General features: G+C 52.9%; 1 protein-coding gene across 1 annotated transcript; it reads left to right on the top strand.

Moving 5' to 3' along the window:
- On the top strand, positions 2,674-21,568 carry ITPKC (inositol-trisphosphate 3-kinase C). Its single transcript, XM_003127148.5, has 7 exons — positions 2,674-3,981; positions 8,718-8,817; positions 12,229-12,442; positions 13,852-14,056; positions 15,898-15,999; positions 16,540-16,611; positions 19,450-21,568. Exons 1-7 carry the CDS (start codon positions 2,845-2,847, stop codon positions 19,651-19,653), a joined length of 2,034 nt encoding a protein of 677 aa, XP_003127196.2. The 5' UTR covers positions 2,674-2,844; the 3' UTR covers positions 19,654-21,568.

Consider the following 22,149-nt stretch of genomic DNA (forward strand, 5'->3'; position numbering starts at 1 on the left):
TAGAAATGAATCTGACTAGTAACCATGAGGATGCAGGTTCGATCCCCGGCCTCGATCAGTGGGTTAAGGATCTGGCATTGACGTGAGATGTGGTATAGTTCGAAGACACGCCTTGGATCTGATGTTGCTGTGGCTGTGGTGTAGGTTGAAGATGTGGCTCAGATATGGTGTTTCTTTGGCTGTGGCGCAGGCTGGTAGCTGCAGCTCTGATTCGACCCCTAGCCTGGGAACTTCCGAATGCCGCAGGTGGCCCCCCCCCCCCGCCGCCCAAAAAAAGAAGAAATAGTTGAGGGAAGAATGTTCCAGGCAGAGGAAATAACCAGAGCAAAGTCCTTGGGGTGGGAGATATCCCAAAGAAATAGCAAAGAGGCCAATGGGCAGAGTGAGTGAGGGGAAAAGAAGAAGCAGATGAGGTCTGGGAGGTAACAAGCCAGCTCAGGTGGCTACTGTGAGTCATGGTGAGGACTGGGGCTTTTCCCTGAGTGGGATGGGAACCACTGAGGATTCTGAGCAGAGGTAGGACAAATTTAGGGAAAATATTCTTACTTTCAGCTCTTCTTCCAACACCCCCAGCCTCCAAAGCAAGTTATATCACTCAGGAGGGACCAAAAGTCCAGATTTCCTTTTAGGTGGGCTTTGGTTCAAATCTACGCAATTTAGATGTGTGATCTTAACTCACCGCTTTGCCTTTCTGAGCCCCTGTTTTCCTAATGGTGCAGTGGCATTGATGGTGATCCCTGCCTCACAAGATGTGGGATGTAAAGAGGTAAGTACAGGAGTTCCCATTGTGGCGCACTGGAAACAAATCCGACTAGGAACCATGAGGTTGCCAGTTCCATCCCTGGCCTTGCTCACTGGGTTAAGGATCCGGTGTTGTCATGAGCTGTGGTGTAGGTCACAGACACGGCTCGGATCTGGTGTTGCTGTGGCTGTGGTATAGGCCGGCAGCTGTAGCTCTGATTGGACCCCTAGCCTGGGAACCCCCATACACTGTAGGTGTGGTCCTAAAAAGCAAAAAAAAAAAAAAAAAAAAAGGTAAATACAGCACCTGACACAAAGCCAGGACACAAAAGTAAATGCTGCTGTAAATAAATAAAAATCCCCATGACAAACCCTTTTACTGATGTGGAAAATGAGGCTCAGAAGAGTTAAGTCTCTTGTTGGAGATAGGATTTGAGACCAAGCATTCTAGCTTCAGTGATTAAGACCCTGGCTTTGCCCCTCATTTAACCTCATTTGACCTTAGACAACTTCTAGGTTTTTTTTTTTTTTTTTTTTTTTCTTTTTAGGGCTGTACCGGTGGCACTTGGAAGTTCCCAGGCCAGGGGTCGAATCAGAGCTACAGCTGTGGGCCTATGCCACAGCCACGCCAGATCTGAGTCTGCCACAGCTCACAGCAATGCCACATCCTTAGCAAACTGAGCAGGGCCGGGGATCGAACTCTTGTCCTCATGAATGATAGTGGGGTTCGTTACCTCCGAGCCATAACGGGAACTCCAGACCTTAGACAAATTCTTTCACTGCTCTGGGCCTCAATTTCCCATTTGGTAAAAGTGATTAGTGTTTTTGTTTGTTTGTTTTGTTTTGCTTTTTAGGGGGCATATGGAAGTTCTCAGGCTAGTGATCTAATAGAAGCTGCAGCTGCTGGCCTGGCACAGCCACAGCAACACGCATCCTCATGGATACTAATCTGGCTGCTGAGCCACAAGGGAAACTCCCTGATTGACTCTTAAAATGGAACCCAATCTGACTAGTGTCCATGGGATGTAGGTTCAATCCTTGGCCTTGCTCAGTGGGTTAAGAATCTGGAATTGCCATGAGCTGTGGTGTGGGTCTCAGACGTGGCTCAGATCCTGCATTGCTGCGGCTGTGGCACAGGCCAGCAGCTGAAGCTCGGATTCCACCCCTAGCCTGGGAACCTCCATATGCAGCGAGCCCAGCCCTTAAAGAAAAAAAAATTTTTTTTTTTTGGTCCTTTTAGGGCCGCACCCGTGGCAGATGGAGGTCCCCAGGCTAGGGGTTGAATCGGAGCTGCAGCCTCTGGCCTATGCCACAGCAACGCGGGATCCACGCTGCATCTGCGACCTATACCACAGCTCATGGCAACGCCAGATCCTTAACCCACTGAGTGAAGCCAGGGGTGGAACCCGCAACGTCATGGTTCCTAGTCGCATTCGTTTCCACTGCATCAGGACTGAACTCAAAAAAATTTTAAGTGATTGGCTTTTACGACATTGAACAATTTCTCAACACAATAAAATAATGTATCATTTTAAAGGTGAGAAAGTTGACTCTGGGGCTGCGGCGGGGTCTGGGAGCGGAAGTCACTCGCTTAAGGTATCAAGGCTGGGAACTGGCAGACGCGTGTCTCGAACCCACGCAAGTGGAATTCCCAACGCTCTGAAAGCCCTTCCCTGACGCTGCGTGAAGACTGGGTGCGCTGCTGGGCTCATCGGCAGGAATTAGTCACTCGAAGGTGAAAGGAGGTTGCAGTAATTGCGAGGGTGTAGAGGGTGTAGCAATGAGTCCCACTGGCCCACAGAAAGGACACCAGAACCCCAGACTCGATCTGCAGGGGCTGCAGGCGCCTTAAGTCCGCCCTCCCCAGTGGAGATGGGAGGGGCTACGCAAGGCTCGTCCCCTTACGTCACGTCCGGCAAGGCGGGGCTTCGGGGCTTTCCCTGGGAGGCGGGGGGAGAGTATCGGTTAACCCTTGTGTGGTTGGGCGCGCTGGAGCTCCGTGGGCCGGAACCTGCGAGTCTGGGCTCCCCAGCCACACCCCTCGCGGGATTTAAAGGGGCAGGAGGGGCCGAGTCCGTCAAAGCCCGAGCCGAGGGAGCGGGCATGAGGCGCTGCCCGTGCCGGGGAAGCCTGAGCGAGGTGCAGGCCGGGGCGCTGCCGGGGGCGGCCCGCATGGGACTGGCGGCGCCGCGAGGGGGGCGGCGGCGGCAGCCTGGGCAGCAGCGACCTGGGCCCGGCGCTGGAGGCCCGGCCGGGCCGCCGGAGCGAGGCGGGCCCCGGGTCGAGGCCGAGGGGTCCAACCTTCACACCAAGCCCGAGAGGGCCGGCCTCGGGCCTGACTCGGGGACCGACGGACAGGCTGAGCCTGAAGCAGCTGGCTTAGGAGCGAAGACGGTGCGGCCCAGCCAAAAGACGGAGCCAGGCAGGTCCATCCTCCGGACACAACCAGCGCTGGAGACAGCCGGTGCCTGGACAGAGACTAGGACAGATGGCTTATGGACTGATGCACACAGCTTCGATCTCCAGCCTCAGCCAGAGAGGGCTCACCTCTGGAAACAGCCAGGGGTTGATGGGCCCTGGACAGACCTAGAAATACATGGGTCACAGATCCAGCCAGAGAGGGTCAAGCCCGGGACTGAAAACCTCAGGACCCACCAGAACAGGTCCAGCGTTGGGACTCAGCCAGAAGGGGCTCCTCGCTCAACAGAGCCAAGTGCCATTGGCTCTTGGAAAGAATTGTACACTGATGGCTCCAGGACACAGCAGGATACTGAAGACTCCTGGACAGAGCTGCATACTGATGGTTCCCAGATACAACAGGATAATGAAACAGCCTGGAAACAGCTTGGCACTGATGGTTTCCCAACACCACAAACTACTGATGGCTTCTGGACACAGTCTGGCACTGATGGTCCCCAGGCCCAAGATACTCATGGATCCCAGACAGAGCCTGGGACAGACTGCCTTGGGGAGGCCAACCAAGATGGCTCATTAGAGGAACCAGAACACGGGGAGCTGGTGACTCACCAGTACTCTCACCTGGAGTGTAGCCCCCTGACTCCCGTGCCCCGCCTCATCATCACTCCCGAAACCCCTGAGCCCGAGGCTCAGCCAGTGGGACCCCCCTCCCGGGTTGAGGGGGGCAGTGGTGGCTTCTCCTCCGCCTCCTCTTTCGACGAGTCTGAGGACGATGTGGTGGCCGGGGGTGGAGGTACCAGCGACCCTGAGGACAGGTCTGGGGTGAGTGGGACCCATCCTGCCCTTCAGCCACATCCCCACAGATCCCAGATTCCCCCTGCCTTTCCTTTGAAAAGTTCTCTGCAACTCCACCAGCTTTCGTCTCCAGGCACCCCTTCCATCCACTGACCTCTTCCCTCTGACAGCAGGGTCACTAACCCTCTCCAGGCACCCTCTCCCCCTTCCTAATTCTCTCCTTTCCCCCAGCCTACGCCTCCAGTCCTGGGGTGTAACATGGATGGCCACCAGCCGACTTCGTGGTACCCAGGAACCCCTGAAATTGTGTGTTTCCGTGTGTATACACACATTTTTGCAGCAAAGGTCTCTGACTTCTCTTGGACCCTCTGGACAGTCTGTGACCCCAAACTCTAAAGAGCACTAGTATAGGGAGACAGAAAGTGTGCACTTTCTACTCCACCTCGCTTAGTCTCGGGCCAGTAGCTGCTTGAAGGGGTCACCAGCCTTCACCACCTCTTAGTTCATTCACTTTTGTAGGGAGTGAGCTTCCAGCTTTTACCAGATTCTCAGCGGGCTGCGTGAACCCAAAGTGCTAGGGGACCCCATCCTCCCACTGCCTCGCGAGGGATCGTCCCATCTCCCCATTGCATTGCCCCCCAGCTCCCCAGGGTGCTCCTGCAGACTCTTGTTTACGTCCTCCACCCTCACCCCCAGCCTGGGTGCGGTTCCCCTCTGGTGAATCAGGACGACCGGCAAGGCAGGTTCAAGAAGGGCAGGTCAGAGCGGAGACAGGCGTGAGAGCCTCCCGTGGGGCAGATTGCTGGGTCCTCCCTTTGTCCCGGGGCCCCTGGCTGGAGTCTGTCCTGAGCCCCCCTCACCCCACATGCTTGCCCTAGGAACGCGCTCACACATGTGGCCGCAGATGTAAGAGACAGACCTGCCTCAACCTGCCTGTCCCGGAGCCCAGGTGCTGACCCTCTGGGGCCCTCTGCCATCTCTCTTCTCTCCACCTACTCCCTCAGCTCCTGGGCATCTCAGAACAGCCGAGCTGGAGTGAACGGAGAAACAAAAATAACCACGGTCACTTGCTGGTGCCCAGCCCTGTGCTAAAGCTCTTAGCTCATATTAACTCATTTTGTCTTCACAGCAGCCCGATGAGGTAGCTCCTATTATCCCCCTTTGATAGATGGGGAAACTGAGGCATGGAGACTTGACCAGAGTCTCAGATCTTGGAAGACACGGAGCTGAGATTCAAACCCTTACTGAAGAGCAGGCACTTTCCCCACATTAACTCATTGGGTCTTATCTCCATTTCACAGAGAGGAAACTGAGGCCTAGAGAGGTGAGGTCACCTGCTTAGAGGTGGCCAGGTCTGGTCCAGATTCTAACTCTGGCTGAGTTGAAAACCCAGTCATTTTAAGCCCTGCAGGGTGTGGATCCATCCCTGACTTGCCTTCCATCCCAGCCTCTGTCTCCAGTTTTTCCTCCTCTTTCCAGAATCTGCCTTCAGGGCACCACTCTTATTGAAAGCTCCCTGCTCCAGAGTCTTCTGTGGCTCCCGAGGGCCTTCCTGATAGCAATCAGGAATTCAGTCCTGTATTCAGAGCTTCCTGTCTCCAGGCTCCTTCTGACGTTCAGCTTCCCTTCTCCCCTCCTGACCCCTTCTGCAAGAAGCCAAAGTACACGCTGTTCCCCGAACACCCTGCTGCTGTCCTGCCTCCGCTCATTGCTCAAGCTGTTCCCACCGCTCAGAATACCCCTCGCTTCCTTCTCGCTTCATTTTGAAATCCCATCTGACCTTAAAGGCCCAGCTGCTTTCTTCCTCCTCTCCTTCCTTCTCACATCCATCCTGTCCTCTGAATCGGACAGCCGTCCCTGAGTCTCTGCTACGTCTTTGGCCCTAAGTGGCTTTGCTTGGAACACAGCAGTGACCCAGATACTGCCTGCATGGAGCTCCCAGGCCGGTGGAGGAGACAGACCCCTCACCAGACAGTGACAGCTCAGAGTGGTCAGGGCTGGGGGTGGGGGGGCGGGGGGGAAACTGGAGGGCTGTGGGAGTCCAGAAAAGGTGACTGGCAAGACCTGGGGTATCAGAGAGGGCTTCTTGGAGGAGGGGGTCATGTGAGTTGCAGCTGTAATGAAACCATTTCAGAAAGCCCAGGTTAACCATTAGATCTAAGAAAAGAAAGAGAAGAGAGAGGGTACTGACTCAACTTATGATTTTAAAAAGAAAAAGAAAAAAAGACAGGGAGTTCCTGTTGTGGCTCAGTGGGTTAAGAACTTGACTTTGTCTCTATGAGGATGCAGGTTCCGTTCCTGACCTTGTTCAGCGGGTTAAGGATCTGGCATTGCTGCAAGCTGCAGTCCTGGTTGCAGATTCAGCTTGGATCTGGTGTTGCAGTGGCTGTGGCTTAGGCCTCAGCTGCAGCTCAGATTCAACCCCTGGCCTGGGAACTTCCATGTACTGCAGGTGTGGCTGGTAAAAGAAAAGGAAAAAGGAAGACAGGTTCAATCAACTTCTTGCAACCCAAGCAACATTTTTGGAGCAGCAATTGTGTGTTAGGCCATGGCTGGGGACAGAGTTGTAACCAGGACAACCCCAGTCCCTGCCCTTAAAGCCTGTAGTCTAGCAGAGCTGTAGTGGATAAGCCCAGGGCAGTGGAGTCAGACCAGAGCTAGAACCTCAGCTCTGTGCTGTGTGATTTAGGCAAGTGAGTTCGCCCCTCTGAGTCTCTGTTTCCTCTTCTGTAACACAGTCCACAATCCTCCTGGGTTTGTATTTTTAGGATTAAGTAGGCTGTGGCACACTAAGCCTTTGTCATTGTGCCTGGAATGTTCCAGGTGCTTAGTAAACAGGAACCTTTATTCATCACCTCCTTTCCACCGGCTGGCAGCTGAAGAGGGGAGGGAATAGCCCTTCCTGCCTCTGTATGTCCTTCCCACCATCAGTTCCAATGTCCGATAGGTAGCTGGGCTCTAGGGGGTGGGAGAGAACGGGGCCTTGATCCCAGGGTTGAGGGAGATGAGCCCTTCAGCTTTTTTCTCTCCACTCTCTCAGTCCTGGCTAAGGTCCTGCTGTGTGCTTGGAGCGGAGCATGCGTGTGCGTGTGGGTGCGTGTGCAGTGAATCGGGCACTCGCCAGGTCTCAAGAAGCTCTTGGTTGAGTCAACGTGATATAACTAAATCTTTGTCTTCTGTTTGCTTCTCTGATTTTTTGTTGTGCGTTCCCTCTCCCTCCTTCTATCTCGCTCTCACTCTTGCTCTCTTTCTTTTTCTTTGATTTTTTGTTTCTTTCTTTTTTTTTTTTTTTTTTTTTGTCTTTTTGCCATTTCTTGGGCCACTCCTGTGGCATATGGAGGTTCCCAGGCTAGGGGTCTAATCGGAGCTGTAGCCGCCGGCCTACGCCAGAGCCGCAGCAACTCGGGATCCAAGCCGCATCTGCGACCTACACCACAGCTCACGGCAACGCCAGATCCTTAACCCACTGAGCAAGGGCAGGGATCGAACCCACAACCTCATGGTTCTTAGTTGGATTCATTAACCACTGAGCCACGACGGGAACTCCCTCTTTCTTTTTCTTTCTTTGTCATTACTTTGTATCTGTGTCACCCTTTCTGTTTTTCTTTCTTTCTTTCTCGTCTAGTAATTGCGTGCCTATCTCTGTGTCAGTCGGAAGAGGTCAGGATTTGATGTCATAAGAAACAACCCCCCAAGCTCAGTGTCTTGGAGCAACAAAGGATAGTTTGGGTTCATACTTCACATTGACCGTGGGTCAGTGTGGATGGGGAGGCCCTGCACCATGCTGTCTTCACTGAGCCTCTTTCTCTTCCCACAGCCTGCCACCCCTCGATGATAGAGAAAAGAGCAGGGAGAGTCACTTGTTGGCTTTAAGGCCTAAAGTGACACGTCTGCTCACATCTCATTGGCCAAAGCTAAGTTCAAGAGGGCAGGGTTGGGAGTTCCCACTGTGGTTCAGCAGAAACAAATCCAGCTAGTATCCATGAGGATGTGGGTTCAGTCCTTGGCCTTGCTCAGTGGCTCGGGGATCCAGTGTTGCCGTGAGTTGTGGTGTAGGTCGCAGATGCAGCTCGGATCCCACGTTGCTGTGGCTGTGGTGTAGACCAGCAGTGACAACTCTGATTTGATCCCTAGCCTGGGAACCTTCCTATGTCGCGGGTGCAGCACTAAGAGCAAAGGGAAAAAAAAAAAAAGCAAAGAACGAGGGCAGGATTGTCCCTGGAAGGGGGATGGGCTGGAGCTGTTTGGTGAGCAGCTGTCATGATTGCTGCAGTCCCCATCTTTGTCCCTATCTCTCTGTCTCTGTCATCAGTCTCTGCTTCTGTCTCCTGTGGTTCAGCCTCCATCCATCGCCGCCTGCCTCTGTCATTTTCCCTGGAAGGTCTGACCTCATTCAGGGACAGCAGCCTCCACGTTTTGGGGTGTGTCTGTCAAGGGGAGGACTTGGGGGTTGCTGGGGACGGCAGCAAACCTTGCCCATCTTTACTCCTTGGAGAGGGACAAAAGACACAGCAACAAAGTGATAACAGACCCGAGACACATGAACAGAGGCTCTTCTCTGCCTTTGCTGAGGCCTTTGGGGAGCTTGTGTCTGCTGAAGGAAGTGGGCTCCGCTCACCCCAACAAGCTGGGGACCAGTGAGCCCGGGAAGCCCCCTGGTCCTGGAAGGACCCCCAGGTCCCTCTGGCTTCCCTCCCATGGCAGCCACCCCATCTCCCTCCATCCTTGGCCTCGGACCTGACCCTACCCTCTCTGCCCCACAGAACAAACCATGGAGGAAGCTGAAGACCGTGCTGAAGTCTTCGCCCTTCGTGGTCTCCTTCCGCAAACACTACCCTTGGGTCCAGTTGTCTGGACACTCCGGTGAGAGCAGGGGGAGAAGGGGGGCGGAGGCCTGGCAGGGCGGCCCAGAGATGCCTGCGCTGGCGAAGGGCTTGCTCTTGGTCCTTGAGTTTCCCCATCTGTCGAACGCGCTTGCTGACAGCCTGCAGCTCACGCGGCTGGTATGGGACGTGCTTAGGCCCGGGCCAGGCCATTCCAATATCCAGGCGGAGGGCTGGTCCCTGTTATCCCCATGTCGCGGGGAGGGGGGCACATCTTAATCCATGAGGGTGGAAGAGCCAGGGCTCAGACCCTCATTCTGCTCTTTATTTGTGGATGGCGCCATCGGGCAAGTTCTTTCTCTCGCTGGGCCTCAGTAACCTCATCTGTAATATGAGATCATCATACCTTCCTTGGAGGGTAAACCAAAGGGCTAAATAAAACTGTATATCAAGTGGAGTTCCCTTTGTGGCTCAGTGGTTAAGGAACCCGACTAGGATCCATGAGGATGCGAGTTGGATCCCTGGCCTTGCTCAGTGGGTTAAGGACCCGGTGTTGCTGTGAGCTATGGTGTAGGTCACAGACTCGGCTCAGATCCTGAGTTGCTGTGACAGTGGCATAGGCTGGCAGCTGCAGCTCCGATTGGACCCCTAGCCGGGGAACCTCCATATGCTGCAGATGCGGCCCTAAAAAAGACAAAAAAAAAAAGTGTATCAAGAGTTCCTCTTGTGGCTCAGTGGGTTTAGGACCTGATGTCTCTGTGAGGATGTGGGTTAGATCCCTGGCCTTGCAGCTCTGATTCGACCCCAGGCCAGGAACTTCCATATGCTTCGGGTGCAGCCCTAAAAAGAACAATGTAATCCGAGATTGAGAGATAGGCCCCTCATAAATGGCAGTTACCAGTCTCTGTCCTTGCACTGTGTCCAGAGCAGAGTAGGCCCCTAATAAAGAGCAGTTATAGGAGTTAATTGTGGCGCAGTGGTTAACAATCTGACTAGGAACCATGAGGTTTCTTGTTCAATCCCTGGCCTTGCTCAGTGGATTAAGGATCCGGCGTTGCCGTGAGCTGTGGTGTAGGTTGAAGACACGGCTCGGGTCCCGCGTTGCAGTGGCTCTGGCATAGGCTGGCAGCTATAGCTCCAATTCGACCCCTAGCCTGGGAGCCTCCATATGCCGCGGGAGCGGCCCAAAAAATGGCAAAAAAAAAAAAAAAAAAAAAGCAGTTATAATGATGTTTCCCCAGGACATAGCACAATGTCTTTAGCACATAGTAGCACAACCTAGTACGCAGCATTTTTGGTGAAGGGCTAGGTTATAGATATAACTACTGAATGCTGTTGTTGCAGCGCAAAAGCAGCCGTAGATAATAATACATAAAGGTGAGCTTGTCTGGGTTCCAAAAATACTTTGTTTATATTAACAGCCAGTGGGCTGGAGTAGAGAAACTGTACCCACCAGCAAAAGGAGGCAGGAAGGGAACTTACCTGCCTGTTCGACCTTAGATCTGAGTCAGAGAAAGGCAAAGCCCCTGCCAAAACTGTAAACACAGGTCTGCCATCTGTATGTATTTTAGTTACTATTGCTGAGTTTAACAAAATCAACAATGGAAAACTCAAAACTTAGTGGTGGTTTAAAAAAAAATAACCTAGTGGAATAAAACAACTATTTTTATTGTACTCATGGGTTAGAAATTCATACAGGGCCTGGCAGGAGTGGCTTGTTGCTGCTCTGAGGTAGTTGGAAAGTCAGCTAGGACAACTCAAAGGCTGCAAGTTCATTCATTCACATGCCTGGCAGTTGCTGGGGGCTATTGCCTGGTTCTCAGCTGGGACTGCCCACTGGAAAGCCTGTCTGCACGTCTCCGTGTAGCTGCTTGGGCTTCCCTCACAGCATGGTGGCCTCAGAATAGTCAGATTTCTTACATGGTAACTCAGGACGGCAAAGGCAAGTGGCTCTGCCAACAAAGTGGAAGCTGCTTCGGAATTCCTGTTGTGGTGCAGGGGAAACAAATCCAACTAGGAACCATGAGGTTTCGGGTTTGATCCCTGGCCTCACCCAGTGGCTTAAGGATCTGGCATTGCCATGAGTTGTGGTGTAGGTCGCAGATGTGGCTTAGATCTGGTGTTGCTGTGGCTCTGGTGTAGGCTGGCAGCTGTAGCTCCGATTTGTTCCCTAGCCTGGGAACCTCCATATGCTGGGGATGCGGCCCTAAAAAAGCAAAAAAAAAAAAGTGGAAGCTGCTTCTCCTTTTACGGCTTAAGCTCTGAACTCACAGTGGTGCTTCTGCCATAAGTCCTCTCAGATTCCAGGGGAGAAGAATTAGATTCCACTTCCTGATGGGAGTGTTAAAATTCTAGCCGAGTATGTGGGATGGGAGCTTCTGTGGGAACCGTCTTTTGAAAATAGAATCTGGGAGTTCCTGTCATGGCTTAGTGGTTAACGAATCCAACTAGGAAACATGAGGTTGCAGGTTCAATCCCTGGCCTTGCTCAGTGGGTTAAGGATCCGGCATTGCTGTGAGCTGTGGTGTAGGTCGCAGATACGGCTCGGATCCTGTGTTGCTGTGGCTGTGGTGTAGGCCGGTGGCTGCAGCTCTGATTAGACCCCCAGCCTGGGAACTTCCATATGCCGTGGGAGTGGCCCTAGAAATGGAAAAAAAAAAAAAAAAAAAAAAAAAAGACAAAAGAAAAAATTAAAAAAGGAAAATAGAATCTGAAAAGACAGTATGCCTCAATAAGAATTTGTAATTCTAATCAACATTATCTGCATGGCTCAGGAAATGTGAGATTTGTAAATTAACTTAAAAAAAAACAAGGCCCTGGTTGTTAGCACGCTGGGATTCTAGGCAGGAGCAAATGCAAATCTACTCTGTAGAGTCATGCTCTTGACTCAGAGCTCACAAAAATTCCCACAGCCAATTATGAGCTCATAATCTAAAATTACAAAACAAATGAGAACACAGGGTGCTCTGAACAGGACTCTGTTTATTTTATGTTATTATTATTATTATTATTTTGCTTTTTAGGGCTGCACTTGTGGCATACGGAGGTTCCCAGGCTAGGGGTCCAATCGAAGCTGCAGCTGCTGGCCTACACCACAGCCACAGCAATGCAGGATCCAAGCTGCGTCTGCGACCCACCCCACAGCTCATGGCAAGTCCGGATCCTTAACCCACTGAGCGAGTCCAGGGATTGAACCCAAAACCTCGTGGTGCCTCATTGGATTCATTTCTGCTGCACCACGACAGGAACTCCTGGACTCTGTTTAAACAAGATGCAGACACAGGCCCTTCCTTCACCACCCCTGGCCAAAATTTTGAGTGTTGCAGGGAAGGAGATAAAGTACTGCAGAAGTGTCTGGCCAGACGATGGCGGCCGGGGTCTGACCCCTGAGGAAATGGGGGGATTCTCTTGCTCAAGCAGTTTCTGACCCTCTCTTGACTGCTGCTCCTAGGGAACTTCCAAGCAGGAGAGGATGGTTGGATTCTAAAGCGTTTCTGTCAGTGTGAGCAGCGAAGCCTGGAGCAGCTGATGCGGGACCCCTTGCGGCCTTTCGTACCAGCCTACTACGGCATGGTGCAGCGGGATGGCCAGGCCTTCAACCAGATGGAAGACCTCCTAGCGGACTTTGAGAGCCCCTCCATCATGGACTGCAAGATGGGCAGCAGGTCAGTTCCGGGCCAGCCACGGTGGAGGGTCAGGGCGAACTTTTCTGTTTTTGGCTGTGCCATGGCATGTGGAAGTGCCCAGGCCAGGGATCGAACCTGCACCACAGCAGTTCCCTAGTCTGGAAACTTCCATATGCCACAGGTGTGGCCCTAAAAAGCTAAAAAAAAAAAAAAAAAAAAAAAAAAAAAAAAGTTGAGCATTGATTGGCCACTCAGAAATCTTTTGAAAAGTGCCCATTTTAGGAGTTCCTGTCGTTGCTCAGTGGAAACAAATCTGACCAGTATCCATGAGGACACAGGTTCAATCCCTGGATCCCTGGCCTTGTTCAGTAATTTAAGGATCCAGCATTGCTGTGAGCTGTGATGTAGGTCTCAGACACAGCTTGGATCTGGTGTTGCTGTGGCTGTGGTGTAGGCTGGCAGCTACAGCTCCGATTTGACTCCTAGCCTGGGAAACTCCATATGCCTCAGGTGTAGCCCTAAAAAGGCAAAAATAAAAAAGAAAGAAAGAAAGAAAGGAAGGAAGGAAGGAAGGAAGGAAGAAAGAAAAGTGCCCATTTTAATGTTTCTGGCAACACCAGACCCTTATCCCACTGAGCAAGGCCAGGGATCAAGCCCACCTTCTTATGGATTTGGGTTTGTTTCCACTGAGCCATAATGGGAACTCCTGGGCTGCCCTTTTGTTAAAAAGATTAGTAATTCTTGGGATTTCCGTTGTGATGCAGTGGGTTAAGGATCCAGCTTTGTCACTGCAACAGCTCAGATCATTGCTGTAGTGCAGGTTTGATCCCTGGCCTGGGAACTTCCACATGCTATGGGTATGGCTAAAAAAAAAAAAAAAGAAGAAAAAACGAAAAAGACTTGTAATTCTTTAAGTATTCTAGATACAAGTCCTTTGCTGGAAATGCACACATATATTCTCCAACTCTCCCATTTCACTCTCTTAAGAATGTCTTTTGATAAACAGACGTACCTACTTCAGGACAGTTTGTCAATTTTTTCCATCATGGTTAATAGCTTTGTATTTAAGAAATCTGCCTACTCCAAGAGCCTCTCCTACGATTTCTTCCACAACTTTTAACATTCACGTTTAGATCTGCATCAATCAAGAATTCAGTTTTATATAAGGCGTGAGGTAGGGATCGAGGTGGTTTTTCCCTCCGTCTATCCACTCAGCATCACTTATTGAAAAGACTTCCTTTCCCCACTGAACTTCAGTGCGTTCTCTATCATAAACTGGGCGAACGTACATGTGTGTGTGTCAGTTTGTGGACTCTGTTCTGGTCCATTGATCTATTTGTCTATTCCTGTGCCATGCTGTCGTTTTATAACATGCCCTGCTATCAGGGAGTATCCGTCCTCCAGCTTTGTTCTTCATAATTTCCTTTGCTACACCCTGTGTCTCCCAGGACCTACCTGGAGGAGGAGCTGGCGAAGGCACGAGAACGGCCCCGGCCTCGGAAGGACATGTATGAGAAGATGGTGGCTGTGGACCCCGGGGCCCCCACCCCCGAGGAACATGCCCAGGGTGCAGTCACCAAGCCCCGCTACATGCAGTGGAGGGAGACCATGAGCTCCACCTCCACCCTGGGCTTCCGGATCGAGGGCATCAAGGTGAGGGCCAGGAGCTGCTAGCCTGTTTCTAGAGGGCTAAGACCCAGAGCGTCCCAGGGAACGGGCTGTCAGAGGGCGCTGGAAAGAAGCAAGATCTCAAGAGTGAGCAGGAGACTTCGGAGGATGGAAAGACGGGCAGGCGGGGCCCTGCTTCTCTCTCACGCCCAAGTCTATCAGAAACCACGCTGTGTGTTTCTGTCTGCCTGAGCAGCTCCTGATTTCTTTGCCTGTCCCCAGGGCCCCCCCAAAGCCCCATCCTAGTCCCGCCCTGACTTCTCCTCCCTCAGCCTCCCTGGACTCCCAGGCCCTGGTCCTCACCCCCTCTGATTCATCATCCAACACAGCAGCTAGGGAGGCTTTTTCCTCCTCATAGAGAACACTTTTTCTCTTTTCTTCTTTTTCATCTTTCTTTTTTTTCTTTCTTTCTTTTTTTTTTTTTTTTTTTGTAAATTAAATCTAATTGTTTGAATGGCTCTTCAACTTAAAATGTCAAAATAACAGTATAGGTGTTCTCTTGTGGCACAGCAGGTTAAAGATCTTGTACAGTCACCGCAGTGGCACAGGTTGTTGCGGTGGCGTGGGTTCTATCCATGGCCCCGGAACTTCCACATGCCATGGGTGAGGCCAAAAAAAAAAAAAAAAAAATATATATATATATATATATATATATATATATATATATAATAAAAAGGTATATAGGAGAAATCTCTCTCCCAGCCTTGTTACTGTCCTTCCCATTCTGTCCCTCCATCCCCCCCTTCTTTATCAATTTCTTATATTTCTTCCTGTCTATACAAACAAATGCAGTTGTATATCCTAAATTTTCCTCTCTTTCTTACAAAAGGTGGCATAGTCCTGGAGAGTTTTCCGTATCATTTCATAGAGGGATGGGAGACTTCCTTTCTTCTCTTCTCTTTCTTCCTTCCTTCCTCCTTCTGTTGTTTCTTTCTTCCTTCCTTCCTTCCTTTCTTTTCTATGCTACAGTGCCCTATAGAGAGCACACTGAAGTACTTTTATTTCTTTGAAAGTGTCCCACTGTCTCCTGCCCCAGGACCTCTGCACATGCCGTTCCCTATGCCAGATCTGCTCTTCCCCTGGTTCACTGGCTCCCAGTCGTTTTCCTGTCTCCTTCCAAATTTCACTTCTTCCGGGAAGCCCTCCTTGATTTCCATCCTACAGGATCAGAGCCTTCTCCTTACCGTCTCCTCACTCCCTGTACTTCATCATTCTTATCTCCCTTTCTGATGATCTTATTCGACGTCTGTCTCCCTCATCGGACCATACCTGTCCTATCACCTCCATGTTACCAGTGACCCCATGGCACTGGGCACGGCATGGCAGATTGACTCAGGGAGCTTGTCTGTGCCTCTCGTGGACATAAAAAATAACATGAATCTCATTTACTGAGTGCTTACATACTGTGGGCCAGGCACTGTGCCATGTATTGACACACATCCTCTAATCCTTATACCAGTTTTAGAAGGTAGATGCTAATACAATTCCCACTTTCCAGATGAGGAAACCAAGGCTGAGGCAGGTGAAGCGACTCGCTGAAGTAGCTAGAAAGGAAGCTACACCTAGCTAGGAAGTAGCAGAGCCCTGAATCAAAGCCATATCCACCTCCCCCCAAAGCCCTCTTGGCTAGACGGGTCCAACCAGGGCGTTCAAGATTAGACTTGAAAGACTGGTTGTTCAGGAGGATGACTTGGGGCTGGGAAGGTGGGCTGGCTTCCCCTGAATAGCAGCTGCGGCTTGAGGCCAGTGGGTGGCCCCCAGAGGTGTCTGAGGCTACCTGGTGTTTGGCATGGGAACAAAAAGGCATGACACTGTTGGTCCTGCAGAAAGCCGATGGCACCTGCAACACCAACTTCAAGAAGACACAGAAGCTGGAGCAGGTGACAAAGGTGTTGGAGGACTTTGTGGATGGGAACTGCGAAATCCTGGTGAGCGGGACACCCATGCCCCCAAATTTAGCTCCTCACTGTTCCTCCCAAGTCAACGGTCTTTTCCTTTGGGCTGAAGTTGGCATTGCTCAACATTTGGCCAGCTGGCTGGTCTAGGAGGGCCATGCCCACTTGTCTGTTGGCTGCCTCGCTGTCGTGGCTCCTGGCTGGATCCAGCAGGCGAGCCTGGGCTTGTTCTCATGGTGGAAGTAGCAGGCCAGGAGAACAAGTGAGAAAGCAAGGCCTCTTGATGGCTGCACTCAGAAGGGCCAGGATCATTCCTGCCATGTTCTATTGGCCAAAGCCCGGATTCTAAATGGAAGTCTCCATCTCTTGGTGGGAGGAGCTGCTAGGAATTGTGGGTATTCCTATTATCTATCAACCCCAATGCGCCCAGCCCTCACCCACCTCCCATTTCCCTGAGGCTCCCCTTATCCCATCCTGGCTGGGGTCTGCCCATTCCTTTGTGGGTGAGGGGTGAGGTCAGAGCTCCTGGTGAAGACCCTAAGCTAACCCAGAAACCCTCCCTCTCACACGCAGAGAAAGTACGTGGCACGCCTAGAAGAACTTCGTGAAACTCTGGAGAGCTCCCCCTTCTTCAAGACCCACGAGGTGCGAGCCCCGGCCACCATGGGAACAGAGGGCCCTGTGGGTGTGTGTGGGGGTGTCGGAGTCCATCAGGAGAAACCGCCTGCAGGGTCAGAGGCCAAAGCTATAAAAGGAGGTCCCGAGTTTGGGGTTTGCTTCTTTTGGGGATGGTTGCTTCTTTAGGGGTAGGCAGCACGAGGGACTTAGGAGAGTAGACTCCAGCTAGGTGGCCTGGGGGCGAAGGCTGCCTCTGCCTTGACCCTGGGCATGTGACCTCCCCTCTCGGGCCTCAGTTTCCTCCCAACCTTCCTTGCAGAGCCCATTTCGGAGTATAGACGTGCACTAAACTCCTGGCTCTTGTGATTATTTTATAACCCTATTTATTTACAATTATTGTTCCCTGCGTCTCTTGTTTGGTGGCTCTCCCCTTCCCCTTTCCTCTCCTTTCTGCAGCCTGGGTCTCTTTGGAAACATTCCTCTTCTCAGAAAGTCTGTGAAGGGGTGGTGTTTCCTAGCTCTTCCACCTCCCCCCCCTAGAGCCCCGCCCCCTCTGGAGCCCCGCCTCCCCTAGAGCTCCGCCTTCCTTCTCTTGGTATCACCGACTAGAGAAAAGAGCACCGACTTGGGAGTCAGGCTGGCTTGTGTTGTTCGGATCCCAGGCTTCTGACCCTGGGCAGGGGCTCCACAGGCCTATCTCTTGCCCTCTAGGACGGGGTCACAGTGGCACCTGCCTCGTGGATGTGATGAAGGTTAAGTGGGTTAATAGCCTCAAAGCCCAGCTCACAGTAAGCCCTCCATATGTGCCAGCTTTTCCTGTCACATTTGTTTTTGGTTTTGCTTTTTAGGGCCACCACCTGTGGCAAATGGAAGTTCCCAGGTTAGGGGTCGAATCGGAGCTGCAGCTGTCGGCCTACGCCACAGCCACAGCAACACGGGCTCCAAGCCATATGTGTCTGCAACCTACACCACAGCTCAGGGCAACACTGGATCCGTAACCCACTGAGCGAGGTCAGGGATCAAACCTGCATCGTCATGGATCCTAGCTGGATTCGTTACTGCTGAGCCATAAAGGGAACTCCTACTGTTACATTTGTTACCACCAAACATCACCCTCCGTCCTTGTTACTGCCTTCGGGCTTTATTTACAAGCAAGTCACAAAGAGGGGGCCTGGGGAACCCCATCTTTCCTGTCCTTGTGTTTGATTTCACCTCCCTGGTGACTTAACATTTTAAAAAATGAGTTGCCAACATTTAAAATGTGAGAGTTCGCACCAAAATCAGAATTTCCAGTTTCCCTTGGCACCGTAGGAGATGTGGCAACACTGGGCCTCTGGGGCATATGCCAGAGCCACCCAGAATTGGGTGGCATCTTCCTCTTCTGACAGCCGCCTGCTCGCCTGCCCTGAGAGCGGTGATGTTTGAAACCCGACTAGAAAAAGGGAGGGACTTGTAGACCTGGAGTCAGGTGAGAGGAAGGAATCCTGAATTAAAGACACAGAAGAAACCAGCTATAATGGGAAAAAAAAAATCAATTAAAAAACCCCCTCAACCCCCCCCCCCCAAAACACAGGAATTCCCGCTGTGGCACAGTGGGATTCTCCACATCTTGGGACGGCAGGTTCGATCCCTGGCCTGGCACAGTGGGTTAAGGATCTGGTGTTGCCGCAGCTGCAGCTTAGTTCCCAGCTCAGCTCAGATCTGATCCCTGGCTGGGAACTCCATATGCCACAGGGCAGCCAAAAACAGAAGTTCTCACTGTGGCTCAGCAGGTTAAGAACCCAACTAGTATCCATGAGGATGCACGTTCAATCCCCAGCCTGCCTCAGCCGGTTAAGAATCTGGCGTGGCTGTGGCTGTGGTGAAGGCTGGCAGCTACAGCTCTGATTCGACCCCTCGCGTGGGAACCTCCATATGCCGCAGGTGGGGCCCTAAAAAGGAAAAAAAAACCCACAGTATGTACCGAGGGCTGACTGTGTGCCGAGCATCTTAAGACACCTTATGAGCCGTGGATCATGGAGTGTGCTGCAGTGACCCTAGGCGCAGGGGCCGTCACCATCATCCCTGTTCTGCAGCTGAGGAGAGGCCCAGAGGAAGGAAGCCACGTGCCTGGGGTCACCAGCTGCAATCCCCTGAGGCTGAGCAGTTGCTGCCCCATCCACAGGGGAGGCACTGTCCACGTCCTTTAATCCTTGCCAGCCTCCTCTGACCCATTCAGGATCTTGCAGGCATTTGAGTTTGTACCCTAGCTTCAAAAAAGGATACCGATGCACATTGCGGTGCATTTGTTTATACAGGCAACTCTTCTAAGAGCTTTATATGGATGAATTCATAATATAATATGCTCAGGGAGTTCCTGTCGCGGTGCAGTGGTTAACGAATCTGACTAGGAACCATGAGGTTGCAGGTTCGATCCCTGGCCTCTCTCAGTGGGTTAAGAATCCGGCGTTGCCATGAGCTGTGGTGTAGGTAGCAGATGAGGCTTGGATCCCGCGTGGCTGTGGCTCTGGTGTAGGCCAGTGGCTACAGCTCCGATTCGACCCCTAGCCTGGGAACCTCCATATGCTGTGGGAGCGGCCCTAGAAAGAAGACCAAAAAAAAAAAACAAAACATGCTCAGCAGCCTTTGAGGTAACTGGAACTCTTATTCCACGATTCCCACTTTGTATATGAGGACACAGAGATAAGGAGAGGTTAAGTCCCCTGCCCAAGGCCAGACTGCCAGTAAGTGGCAGAGCTAGGACTTGAACGCAGGCAGCCCAGCTCCAAAGTTCATGCTGTCAGCCCCCTGTTCAGCTGCCTGATGGCTCAGAGACCTTGGCTGGCGCCTGGCCCTCCCTCTAACCTCCTGCCTCTCCCTCTGCAGGTGGTAGGCAGCTCCCTCCTCTTTGTGCACGACCACACCGGCCTGGCCAAAGTCTGGATGATCGACTTCGGCAAGACCGTGGCCCTACCCGACCACCAGACCCTCAACCACCGGCTGCCCTGGGCCGAGGGCAACCGAGAGGATGGCTACCTCTGGGGCCTGGACAACATGATTCGCCTCCTCCAGGGCCTGGCCCAGAGCTGACCCGCTCGCCACTGCCTGGTGTATTTATCGGATAGTGCCCGCCTGGCTGGAGGGGCCCCAAGATGCCTGGGGGCCTGAGGTTGGCTGTGGAGGACCGAAGTCCAGGGATGGGAGAGGCTGTGTCGTGCATCACGCAGAACCAGTGTGGAAGATCGGAGGGCCTGGGCGGTCAGGTAGCACCTGCCCTCTGGTGCTGTGGGGCTTGTTGAGAAGCAGCGGACATCGCTGGCTCCTCTGACCAGCCGGGAAGGCTTCGGCGGGCTACAGGGGCCACACTAAACCTCGCACCCTGAAAGAACACAGTGCAGATGCTGCAGGGGACAGCCGTGACCTTGTGCGGCCACCGCATGAATGACTGTAATTGCAGCCTCCCCGTCGGCCCCTCCCTCTGCAAGCCGGCTCCTCGCGGCCTGGAAAGCCAGAACTCCGTGGTGAACAAATGCAGGCGGCCCTGGACCCCGTCCGCCCGCCTGGGCGTTACAGTCTCATCTCTTCAGTTCGGGGGCCCTCCAAGCCGATGAGGTTCTGAGGCCGAGGACCCGGGACTGGCCTGAGAGCTGCCGCTGCTGGGCGGGGCCCGGTGCCCCCGTCCTGCTCACCCTTGGCCCCCTGGTCCCTCCCTGCTCCTGGGAGGACGCCGCTGATCCCCTGCCGCCCCCAACTGCAGCCCCGTCCCAAAGCGGCACTGTGACCAGCACAACCTCGTGCCACAGGCACCACTTAGGCCTCCACCTCGGACGTCTTCCCTCTCCCTTTACCCTTTTCTGTCTCCTTCCTGCGAGCCGACCGCGGTGGCTGGAAGGGCTTTCAGACGGAAAAGGGAAAAGCAGGCTCGGGAGTCAGCTGCCCGCCTCGGGAGGTCCCCCTCCCTGGCCTCTGCTGTGAAAAGGCTCCGCTTAGGCCTGCCCTGCAGGTGCGTGGGGCTGCCGGCCGAGGCCCCGGGCAGGCCACCTGGTCCACACCAAAGATCCCAGCACCCTGAGGTGCGGCGGACACCCCCTCCCCGACTTTGGGTTGCTGGCCCACAAAGCTGGGCTCTGGGAGGACAGCCTCCCCGCCCCCACCCTTCAGCCAAAGCTCCAGCAAGGTCTTCCAGGGCGGAGGGGTGCCCTTCCCTACTGACCGTCTTTCTACTTATTTATACGCGAGAGGTAGTCGTTAGATGGGGCAGCTCTGCGGAACCAGAGGCAAAACCACTTCACTGCCTTCCCCCATGACGACACCCCAATAAACAACACAGTCACCTTTGTGGAACCTTGCATCTGGGGTGTGTGGGCTCAAAGCTCATCATTCGAGCATTAGCGCTGGGTGGGGTGCTGAGATAATGACGGGTTGGGGACGAGGCCGGGCTCAGAGCAAGCCAGTGCCTTCACTGGCGTCAGTGAGCTGCTGCCCTTATGCCCGGCTCTGTGAAGGGGACACGGTGGTGACCAAGATGATTCCAAGCCCTGTCCTCAAGGGCTCCCAGGACAGTGCACCAGATGGACAGGACCAACCAGGGTGTCAGGGCTGGGATGGGGACGAGCAGGCAACAGGGCCAGGGCCATGGAAGAAACACTACACTGCGCCATTTCTTTTTTTTTGTTGTTGTTGTTGTTGTTGTTGTTGTTTTGTTGTTGTTGTTGTTGCTATTTCTTGGGCCACTCCCACGGCATATGGAGGTTCCCAGGCTAGGGGTTGAATCGGAGCTGTAGCCACCGGCCTACGCCAGAGCCACAGCAACGCAGGATCCAAGCCGCGTCTGCAACCTACACCACAGCTCACGGCAACGCCAGATCGTTAACCCACTGAGCAAGGGCAGGGACCGAACCCGCAACCTCATGGTTCCTAGTCGGATTCGTTAACCACTGCGCCACGACGGAAACTCCAACTGCGCCATTTCTAATAAAGGCCTTTGCTCAGCACTGGGAACGCAGCAGTGACCAAGACAGATCTGTGCTCCTCTTTCTGAATGGATGCAACAGGGACTCATCAAACAACAATCTCTCTTTCCCCACCTCGCACTCCCCCAATCTGTGTCGGTATCATCCCCCTGCTGTGAATCCTGGCCCTGCCACTTGTCAGCCATGTGACCTTAGGCCAGTGACGGCACTTATCCAGGCCTCAGTCTATCCATCTGTAAATTGGGAAGAATCTAGTCCCTTCCTTACAAGACTGGAGGATTTGATGAGTTAACAGGGTATGGGGGTGCACAAATAACTAGTCTTAGAGGCATTCACTTTTTTTTTTTCTTTTTGCTTTTTAGGGCCTCACTTGCAGCATATGGAGGTTCCTAGGCTAGGGGTCAAATCAGAGCCTTAACCCACTGAGCGAGGCCAGGGATTGAACCTGTGTCCTCATGGATGCTAGTCAGATTCATTAACCACTGAGCCACGGCGGGAACTGAGGCATTCACTTTATGTTACATATTTTTTTTCATTTTTGCCCACACCTGCAGCACATAGAAGTTCCCAGGCCAGGGATCAGATCCCAGCCGCAGCTGCGACCTATTCCACA

This window comes from Sus scrofa, chromosome 6 (genome assembly GCF_000003025.6).
Source record: "Sus scrofa isolate TJ Tabasco breed Duroc chromosome 6, Sscrofa11.1, whole genome shotgun sequence".
NCBI lineage: Eukaryota > Metazoa > Chordata > Mammalia > Artiodactyla > Suidae > Sus > Sus scrofa.